This window comes from Pezoporus flaviventris, unplaced genomic scaffold, assembly GCF_033815535.1.
Source record: "Pezoporus flaviventris isolate CSIRO_AGI_PZ_B2104156 unplaced genomic scaffold, CSIRO_AGI_Pfla_v1 ptg000066l, whole genome shotgun sequence".
NCBI lineage: Eukaryota > Metazoa > Chordata > Aves > Psittaciformes > Psittacidae > Pezoporus > Pezoporus flaviventris.
In genome coordinates, this window is record NW_026892614.1 from 21,725,288 (window position 1) to 21,736,431 (window position 11,144).

Sequence of the window (11,144 nt, forward strand, 5' to 3'; positions counted from 1 at the left end):
GTACTGGTTTTCTGGATACTTTGTTTTTTAAACTCCTTGAGCAGATAAAGAGGCAAGAGAAAGTCAGAAAGCAAGCTATTTCTTTTTGGTGTTAAACAGATTCTTTCATTCGTATTCAAAGTGAGGAGTGAACATTATTAAAAACTCAAACATTGAGCTTCTTTCAGGATAAAGCTTTGAAGGTGAGCTATATGAGAAGAAAGCATCTATTGCTTAAAAGTGCACCAGGTTAATTTTGTTCCAATGAAGTTAGCAAAATTACTCAGATCACCAAAGTAATTGGTCTTTTAATTGGCAGCTATTGATTACTTGTTGTTACAGACTTTTGAGACCATTTAATCAAATCTGTTGGATTGGGGGTTTGGTGTATTTTTATTTTTTTTTTCCCCATTGCAAAAAGAAATGTAAAGCTTTATCCTGATTTTAGAACACTTATTGTACATGGGGGAAAGTGTCCCTGTCACCCTAAAGCAATAACTGTTCAGGATGTGATGTCATTCTGAGAGGTCATCTGCTTTGAGACAAATTTACTTCTGTCTTGTTAAAAAGAAAATTAAATAATTTATGCAGTATTTGAAAAATGTCCTTGTATTTCATACTAATGAATACTCCAGTGAGCTCTGTCCCTTTGGTCAGAATTTCTCTGTCAAGCAGATTTGATGGAATTCACTGTTCAAAATCAGTGATGCTTATCTTGTAAAAATACAAAATAAAGCTTACGAAGAATATGTTGCTCATACTGATTCATGTCATCTCGTCTTAAGTGATTATAATAAAACACCACATCTCTTAAGACCTTCCACTTCAATAAAACACTATGACATAAGAATAACACTAAGATCAGTCACACCTGAAACTCCCTTTTGAAACTCTTCTCCGTCTCTTAGTATAAGCCCTTTTTCAATAAAATTCTTCTGTCCCTAAAAGTAACTTCACAAGGGGACTGGTGCAAAACCAGTCTTTTAACACTTCTCTGTTCTCTGGTTTGCCATTGCAAATAGTTTGCTGCTCATTTAAAAGATGAAATAACATTGGCACACTTGGTAATTAAAATGAATAAACTGGAGCTTTTCTTTTTAAAAAAAGGCTTTTCTGAGCAATCTAGTAAACTTCATTAAAAGGTGAACATAATTACCCATATCCTAAACAAATTAGAAAAGTAGAAAAAAGAGGTATGTCCTTTGAGTTATATTCTCTGTGTTCATTACATGAACGAAAGGGTTCATGTAATGGGTATAAGGTATCAGTTCTAACTGTAGGATATTTCTACACTGAAAAAGGTGGAGCTAAACCTCAAATCCCTGCAAACTGGGGAGTAGGAAGGATATTAAGTATTCCAAATGAATTTTCTTTGCATGGTCATGTTTACCAGTTCTTCCTTAAAGCTGAAGCTCACAAATTTATATGCTTAAAATGGCACCGAGTTCTTGTATATCTAGAGTTACGAAAAAGCAAGTAAATAATTTTGTTTCAAATGCATTTAGAAGTGATCTGTTATTTACACTGCAGATTGTGAGTACTTTTAATGGTGGATTGTGATTTGCTTGCTTCTAGGTAAAACTCGAAGGACCTGTCTTCTGCCCTCAAAATCAACAAGTGAGCACAGCTTTAAGGACTTCAGCAGAAGCCAGCTATCAAATTATCCTACACTTCCACTGACCAAGTCAATAGAAACTCTGCAGCAAGAGGAGAAAGACAGCCGATTGAGCCATCGTGCTCTGAAGAGCTCTGTCCAACCTCCAGCTGTTATGGGTCTGAAGAAGAACCGTCGGAGTTTACCGGTTGCCGTCTGTCGGAGCTATGAAACTCTGGATGGCCCCCAGGATGTAGATACATGGCCAAGATCTCACTCACTGGATGATCTCCAGGGAGAGTCCAATACTAACCTACAGGACACTAGCAAGGAAGTAGGTTCTTTTCCTCAGGATTCACTGGATATAGCGAAAAAGGCAACTGGCTCTGCCCTGCCACCTCAGTCTCGTGGAGGCAACTGTATCATAGATGACTTGATGGCTAAGCAGGGTAAAGGAGCTGCTAGTTCTCAGAAGGGAAGAGCTAAGGAACTGGACTGCTCTGTAATGGAGACTGCAGGTGGAAAGCCTGCTCCATTCCCTCTGAAAAACTGTGAAGCTCAGCCTTCCTTAGCGACGCATCTTACAAGGACGCCTCTGGAAATACAAAGTAAAGGCTTGCATGACCTTGCACGGGCTGATTATGCTGCAGTCCTCAAGGGAGGTCTAGAAGCTGAGCAAAAAGGCACAAATGAGGCAAGAATGCAACCAAAAAATCCTTCTCAGCCACCACCCGTCCCTGCCAAAAAATGCCGAGAACGCCTTTCTAATGGATTATATCATCCTCCCACAATCCCAAGTGGGAACCGTTCAAGTCTAGAAGCACCATGTTTGCCAGTAAAAAAAAACAGCTCATCCACTCCCATTGATTGTCACGCAGTACCTGCCCATAGGACATCTTCTGAACAGGAGCCCAGTACCCCTCCTAGCCCACTTCCACCCTGGCTGTCCGAGCTCCCAGAGACTGCTAGTGTTCAGCAGCATGTGATAAAACTAGGTCCTGCTTCAGCGAGGAAAACCTCTTGTAGCAGGGGAATGGATCTGGAAATGGTAATAGAAAACAAGTTGCAGTCCGAAGAGATTGATCTTACTGAAGAACCATACTCTGACAAGGTAAGTGGAGTACATCAACATTTTTCTTCTACTAGCATTCCAGGGGTTAGTCTTTCATTTATTGTTTCTGTTGTATTCTTGTGACTCACCAGCTGAGATAAAGCGTGTATCATTGGGACATTAGGCATTCTATAACCATGTTTCTCTTTACTATCAAGCCTTGTGCCTGAAGTAACCCTTGTATTATAGGGTTACTGAGAAATCACAAACTGATTCTGAACCTTTGTCTTTTCAGGCCACCAATACTTTGGTGGCACTGCACATGGAAATGTCTCTTTCTTGGCCAGTGGGGGGAAGTAGAACTGGAAAAGTAAGGCATGATTAGATTTTATCCTTCCAAGAAAATCCGAATTCATAGCATAGTGATTACGACATCTTTTTAGGAAGGAAGGAATCCTAATGCCCAGTTCTTCCTTTAGAGATTGCTTTTTCGGTTTTCATGGAATCTTGAGGACAGCTCCTTCTTGCTCCCATCCTGCACTTCCCTTTATGTTTGCCTTGATTGGTCTGTATTGATACACTTCTTTTGTCTGTCCTCTCTCCTTTGCATCTGGCTGGGAACATTCAGCATGGTCGCTGTGGCATTCCTGAGGCTTTGGTACAGAGGTACTCTGAAGACTTAGATCAGCCTGAAAAGGATGTTGCTACAAACATGGACCAAATCCGGGTAAAGCAGCTGAGAAAGCAGCATCGCATGGCAGTGAGTATTTCCATAAACACAGTTTCTTATTTATAAGCAGACTTTCAAAAAGGGTTGACTATTGGTAAAGGGAGACACCTGTGAAGTCCTGGTACAAAAGCGTTCCCTGTGTTTACCCAGCAGGTACTACAGTGTACATAGGGATACTACAGGGGAAGGAGGTACCTCCCCCTGTCCCAAAGGGTGACAGTTAATAGTTGAAAGGAGAGTGGATAGTCCTCTCTCCTGACTGAGTAATAGTAGTCTAAGTAAACCGCAAGCAGTGGTTAACAGATTTGCTCATTAAGGGTGGTATGTATTAAATGCTTATGTATTGAATTCTGAAAAGTTTTACACTCCTTTTTGTTTCTTAAGCTGTGTTACTGCCCACATTTTAGCAAAAGCAGGAGGGGAAGACTGTCAAAAGCTTTCATGGCTTTCTGTAAAAGGATTTGGTCTGTCTGAGGTGGCAATAGGCAAAATTGGTATTATTTTGTCCTAACGAGAAATTAAATGGATCACCCTGGAAAGTCTTGTCACTAGCTATTTTTTACTGATCTCAAACTAATTCAGAATGGCACATGACAGTTGCCCAAGGAGCTGGATATTGCTGTTGCTTCTGTGCCAAGTGACCTTAGCCTTTCTACCCACACCAGTCTCATACTGACAAATGTGACATGAGACAAGTTGAAAAGTCTGCTATGCAATTCTACCAGTTTGGGGAAAAAAAAACAAAAGACTTGCTGTAAAGCACGCAGTTATGTTTAACATTAAGAGTTCTTTTCTTTTTTTTTTCTTTACTGCCCAGATTCCAAGTGGAGGGCTCACTGAAATTTGCCGAAAACCTGTATCCCCAGGACTTATCTCCTCTGTATCTGACTGGCTGATTTCCATTGGTCTACCTATGTATTCCAGCCTGCTCACAGAAGCAGGATTTAACACACTGAGGAAAGTGCCTTCTCTGTCACAAACTTATCTTCAGGAAGCTGGCATCACAGAGGAAAGGCATATAAGCAAGCTTCTGGCAGCGGCAAGACTCTTCAAACCTCTTGATCCAGAGGCAATTTAAATGCTCCATAGTGTGGCATTGCCTGGTTGAGAATCCACTGCTTCTTCCTGCACCAGTATTGCTCTAATTATTTCACATAGCTAAAGTGATTGATGAAGTGGCTCCCAAGGACAGGCAGATATCTTCTTCGAAAGATATGAAATGTTTCTATTGCTGTCTCTGGCAACTGAAGAAGAAAAGAAGCAACCACCAGGTAACATAGATGTGGTACTTTCATCCACTCTCATTCCCCTTTAAAGTATTCTTATTTCATAAAGTGCACAGGGTTGGCCTGAAAATCAGACAGCTTCACAGAGTTAAGGGACCCTCATGCATTTTTCTTGAAGTTTATGAAAGTAATACTAGTAATAGGCCCTGTTTCTATGGAGAGCTTCTTAGGATGGAGAGCTTCTATACATCCAGGTTCCATGTACCTTGGGTGAGTCCTAAACAGGCACAAGCCAAGGTGCAAAATTCCAGTAGAAGCTGTTTGGAAAATGCCTTTTGTTTATTTTAACAGTATAGAGCTAAACACAGCCTCCCCCGGTCATCTTTGCTGTTGCTTGGTCTAGGTCCCAATATGCCACAAAGCCTTTAGCTAGGCCAAAGTTAATGGACTGGAATTAGTTTTCAATGTGGTCCATCTCTGTCACTCTGCTGCAAGTAACCTGCGGAGAGTCAGAATGCTTCTTTTCATTTGTACAGAGCTGAGGTCATTTTTATAACTGCTTTATAGCAATCAGCTTTTTATTTGCCTTAAAATAAGCTTTCAAGCAGTTACCTAGTGTTCACTTACCTGTATTCATGTTTCCCAAGCCTTGTTTCAACCTGTCACCCTTAAGGTGCACTTAGGGTGATTTCCAGCTAACGTAGCTTCTATAAAATGCCTCATCATAACACCTTCTGTGTTGTAGAGATGCTTTTACAAATGCAGGGTTATGCTAGGTTTCAGTTGTCAGGCTAACTTCTTGTTCACTACAGTCTGCATTTACTGTTCTTACTAAACTGTTACAAGATAAACTGCCTTGTATATATGTAACTGCTTTTCATTTTAATCATATTCTGTGTACTGTGTTATATTGTCAATCATTATGCTGCAGCTTTGACTTGGTATCCTGACCATATCGATTCCTAACAGTGGGTTTCTGCAAATGAAAATTCACTTGTGGGAGATAAAATGCATCAGAAAAGCAAATTGTGTCCCATAGATATCCTCAGATCGGTAATTCCATTGCATAGATGAAAACCCCCTATATATAGTCTTATTAATTGCACTGTGATTTTTATGGCAGTTGATATCCCTCATGACTGTGTTAAAATATTACCTCTCACTGAAAGAGAGCATTGTTCTGGCGTATGTGGTGAGCCATTTTTCCGTGCTCTAATGATGTTTTTTCTGCCTAAATCCATGTAAAACGTTCCATTCAAATATGTGGCTAATGACAGATTTTATTTTTCTATATGGGTACACATTTTCTATACCAAATACAGATTAGCATGAATAGCACATAACTAGATTTTTCTTTGTGGTCTATATATGGTGTGTCCTTCAGCTTCTTGTAGCGCAAAGGCTCCATGGAAGGACAGAGCAAGCTTACTTTGGCCAGTAAAGGGGGAGAGTATAGAAACCTGGGCACAGGCCAGGAAGCGTGGCTCTTTCCAGTATCGGTTCTGACATCAACTTACTGTATAAACCCAGACAAGGAACTTAATGATTTGGTGCTTCAGTTATCCCAGCCTCATACTGGACTAATGACACTTTTCCTGATAAAATTCTTTTAGACTGATGAATTCAAAACTGTGGTTACTCCATGATTTCTAACTTAATATGGTCCTTTCATGGTCATATTTTAAGTTAGATGAACTATGCATTTTAATACAGATATGAAGTAACTTGTCTTCTGGTCAAATTGGTAGGTGTTAGGTTTATTTGCCTCCTTTTGTATTTCACCACTGTCTACCACACACTCTCATGTGAAGGCAATTAATTCATTGGTGTAACTTGAAGTGATTCTCAAGGAAAACCGAAGCTTTTGTTCTCAAGCAAAGTGTGTGGGTGATCAGCGTGTTCTAATATGACAGCATCAGGAAACACACAGCACAGATGTTTTGCACAGCTGGTGTAAACCCAGAAAATGAAGAAAAAAAAAAAGTAAAAAAAAAAATGAAGTGTCATTTTAATAATGATGATTTGTCTGTTGTTCCTCTCTGAGGCTTACATGGCAACTATTAGTACGCAGGAGATGGAAAGAGTATTGAGACTTCCTGAGGTTGCTAGCAGGGGCCAGAACTGAGTAGAAGTAGACAGCAGCTATACTGGAGCAAGGGAAAAGTCCAAAATGGCTATATGCAATAAAAAAAGGAAACAAATTTCCTTGCATTGCAGTGAAGGCAAGTTGCATAATAAAGCTCTCTCATACTAATTACCTTTCTCTCTCTTAATAGCAGGACAATTACGGGAATAAACTGAACCTGTGCGCCAAACACTCTTTGTGTTTAAAATGATTTTAAAATGATTACATAGCCCAGGGAACCTCACTTCAGGGCCAGAGTGAGCAGTCTGAGATTTGTGAATTTTAATAGTTGCTTTGTTTTTCTTTTTAAGACTGTGCTCTGTGGTCTTAGTTGATTTACAATTTTAGTTGATATTTTAATCTAAAAAAGCCTTAAGCTTCTCATTGTTTGAGCGTCCCTGCTATGGTTTCGGGGACCTGTGGCGTTCCCTGAGCAGGTGAGGCGGTGAAGTATGAGAGCCATAACCTCTTACATCTTGCAACCATGCAGTGCTCTAAGCAAAAGTTTGCTTATAAGCTCTTGGGAAGCACAAAGGAAACCTGCTGCTGGAATCCTAATCTGCTCTGCTCAGGCTAACGATGTTAAGTATTTATCCATTGTACCTTTGTAACTCAAACAGCTATTTAAGAATAGAAGCAGCAAGCCCACATTATTACTGAATGCTGTCATAACCATGAGCTTCCATCAATAACCCTCTGTTACTACCTGGATGGCAACAATGCCCGTAGTTCCCTGTGTTCTCTTATGAGCCTGGCTTCAAATGCAAACTGGGAGCATGATTGGAAGCATCAAACATTGCATTACTCAAACAGGTCATCATCTCTAAGAGCAGCAATAGTGGTCGATTCACCAAGTCACAGCTGTGTAGTTGTACTGTATTATTTTTAAAATAAATAATACTTTTGGTCCAAGATACTTTTATCTTTAATTGACACTCTGGGGAATGAAAACCGTCAAGCAAGTTATGTAACAACTAACAAAGTTGCACTTTCTGTATATGAAATCAATATTTAAATAACTTATTTTTCTCCATTTGCTGTTCTTAAATGATGTAAGTAGCTGTAATATACCAGTACTCAATATGTCCTGCAGTTTGCTTCAACCCAAGAGAGCTGTGTATTGTAAAGGAAAAAAAAAAAAAGAAAAAACAAAATATGAATGTGTAAAGATTATTGTGCTGTTTCATTTAGCAAAAAAAAATGGTTGACAAAAGGGTTTTCCTGTGTATCAAAACTTGTCTATAATTATATGTCATACTGTTCATAGATAAAAGGTAAATAAATTTCCTTGGTCTCTCTCTTTTTTGGTTGTTTTTATTTAGCTAACAAGTCTTCTATTTACAAGGTCTGGTAGCAGCATCCAGCTGTTTAATTTCTCTGCTTGTATCCCCGGCCCTCTCCCTCCATCTTAGCAAGCCTACACTTCTTCACCTTGTGAAGCACTCTCAACACATACCTACAGCAGGAGAGAAAGGTTAAAAAAAGCAATCCAACCAACCGGCCAAAAAATATTAAAAGCCCTGCTAATCCACGGCTGGAAGCAGTCCTCAAAATGTGACTGCATGGGATGTGAGTCATCCCTGTCTGAACGTCGTGCCTTGTATCCCATGAATGTCCAACTGCTGGGCTCAGGGTACAAGCGGTCTCCCAGGTCTCACCTGGAGAGCTTTACAACTTGGCAATGGAATATTTAAAGTTAGTGGAACCTGAGAAAGAGTACATGAGTATAATGCTCTGGAGTTTTAGTTACAGCTCTTGCCTTCAAGAAGGTATTTCAAACCTGGTCTTCACATGCAGCTCTGCCTCGCTGGGCAGGCAAGGTGCCTCATTCTAGAGAGGGCAGCTGTGACTCCTGAGCAGTTAGGTAATCTCTGCATTCTTTAAGATGCCCGTGTCCAGGGTTTAAGTCAAAGTTAGCCTTAGGACATAACTCTTGGCACTTCCTCCGAGCTCACTTGAGTGATTCTCGCTTTGTGTGTTGCATTTGTTGGTCTATTTAAGTTGGCTGTGCAATTAATGGGTGTGCTTAGCTGCCTAACAGGATGCTGGCAGCTCCACACAGCAGCAGTGCACCAGAGCTCGAAGTTAATCGTTTTTGGACTCAGCCCTAAGTAACAAGGGTGGACTGTGCCTGCATTAGTTGTCATTAACCAAAGCTTAACTCTGGAAATGATGTAAAGAGAAAACAAAAAACCCTACTGTTTGGGTTGGATCTGGACAGCTGAGTCCTTGGTTCTCCTCAGGCAGCGCTCCCATCAGAACTGTACAACGTGGCAAACAGTTCATGGGAATGAGGGAGCATGTCAGATATGAACTTCTAATTTTCCTCCTCTATTAATATCTTTCAATTCAGCTGAGAACCAGGCCTGCACTGTGCGTGTGCAGCAGAGGGCACTGCTCTGCTGGCGGGAGGAGAGCATCCACCAGTCCCTGGGGACCGCAGCTGCCTCACACACAGCCTGTTTCCAACCGTCTCTCAAGTAACAAAACAGAAATACAAACAAAACAAACACTGCGCCACATGAAAAGCCAGAGTGCCTGCCATTGCTGCAGCTGGAAGGAGTATCGCTTCCCTTCCAAGACTGCTGTGGTCCAGGACTGCTTTGGTAGCAGCTGAAACACAAAGCCCCTATCCATTGCTGCCAGCATTCTGCTAGCATGTTTGATCCAAATGTGTGGTAACTACCGTAGCTGCTGCCAAAAACAAACACCACCACCCCTGACACATACATACCTCTGTCCTTATTCTAAAAGCTCTCTCCTCCATGAATTGTTTGCATCAGAAAGAGAGACATGGGAGAAATGTGTTAAAATTCTTGCTACTAATACTTATAAAAAAGAAACTTTAAGCCTGAGCAGAAGGTTCACATGTAAGCCCATGGAGATTTAAAAGCTATGAATGTAACTTTGTATACACCACCAGAGCTACCTCATGAGACTACTAAAGGTTAATCATTTAACATTTACAAAGTCATATAAAGCAAAATCTTCCTAGCGCTTCCGCTTGCCCTTTTGCAGGTTCCGTAGGCTTTCATTGCATGAGTGGACATAATTATTTTTTCCTTCAATTCTGCAACATAATTACTTTATTGCTGAACTTATGCCTGCATGACGGTGCTCGCAGCTCTAAGTGTACTGGTGATGTTCAAGCCCTGATCCCAAGCTCTGATATTACTGAGGTTCTAACATTTCTGGTGGGTTGCGGCCTGGCTTCAGGCAGGAGAAGGACTTCTACACACATAAATGAACTTACAATATTCTACACCCAAAAAAAACCCAACCTCTTTAAAAATATTTCGGGACACGTATAGAGTTAGTATACTTCCAAAAAGAGTTAGACTAGAACAAAGCCATAGGTCTTATTTCGAGGGAACTTTGTTGCTTAGGCTGCTGTGGTTGGAGTTCGAAAGAGCTCTACATGCCTAAGGTCAAACAGAAAGACACCTAGTGGATTTAGTTGCTTCCAAGACTAGACAGGCTGGAGCAGGAAAGGTGGGTTGGGATTACAACTCTGCACTTCAAACAGCTTTGTTTTTTACTGAATCCAGCTTTTCAGCTTCTTCATCTCTGAGATAAGTCCTGCATACACTTGGAGGTTCTAGACCTGTCTCTTCCAAGGAGGAACCCATCCCAGGTAGGCAGAGTGCTTTGTATCCCTGACATTTCTACATTCTTTCAGTATATGCTATTGCAAAAGTCTCACATGTTGTATTTCTCCATTTTTTACAAAAACAAGACCTGTATTTATGTCCACAAATACTGCCTTAAGAGGGCACACTTGAGAATTAGACTATCAATCTGCTACTATTAGGTTTGCTGTTTGGCTCCACTGTCTCCTGTGATACTGAATCTGGAAAAATGGAAGTTGCAATTTTTTTATGTTTTATTGAAGCGTGGTTAAGCTGTTACCTACTACTAGTGTTCACTTTAAAAGCTCTGGTTTAAGTGGCTCATTTGCAGTTAGCCAAACAAAACCCCACCTCCAGTGCTCTGTCTCAAAGGGTGAAACTGAATTGCCACTCTTGCAAGTTCGATGCGGATTAAAAACATGCAATGCCAGCATTTACTAGCAGTTAAAATAACTTGTCTTTCACTCTGATGTCCATATGACAGAGTCCCTGCTGGAACTAGCTGGGTACCAAGAGCAGAGGTTCGTCCAACTTCCAGGTCTGAATACAGGTTTTAGAAATTCGACAAAGCCAAAAAAGCCCCAAAGAAAAGAATTGGCAATATTGCAGACTGCCTACTACACTCTGAGGTGTGAGCAATTTTATAGGTTACAGCAGCTATGTGAAAGCATGATTAGTGTTGCTGCTGAGCACACTAAAGCTGTAGGCCAGCACTGTATACATTTTTGGTTTTTAGCAGCACTGAATTACCTGCCATTCACAGGAGTTGTTGCATAAGGAAGACTGCAGTCCTGATAGTGACAAGCAGGA

The 11,144-nt window shown here is 40.8% G+C and overlaps 1 protein-coding gene across 9 annotated transcripts in view; it reads left to right on the forward strand.

The window, feature by feature from the left end:
- LOC133278565 (SAM and SH3 domain-containing protein 1-like) overlaps positions 1-8,005 on the forward strand; it is a 535,664-nt gene extending 527,659 nt beyond the window's left edge. For all 9 annotated transcript variants that reach the window (XM_061471499.1, XM_061471503.1, XM_061471500.1 and 6 more), the window contains 3 exons: positions 1,555-2,684; positions 3,253-3,384; positions 4,172-8,005. In XM_061471499.1, coding sequence (XP_061327483.1) covers positions 1,555-2,684; positions 3,253-3,384; positions 4,172-4,432 — 1,523 coding nt within the window. In that variant the 3' untranslated portion in view covers positions 4,433-8,005. The remainder of the gene's footprint in view (positions 1-1,554; positions 2,685-3,252; positions 3,385-4,171) is intronic.
- The last annotated feature ends 3,139 nt before the right edge of the window (positions 8,006-11,144 follow it).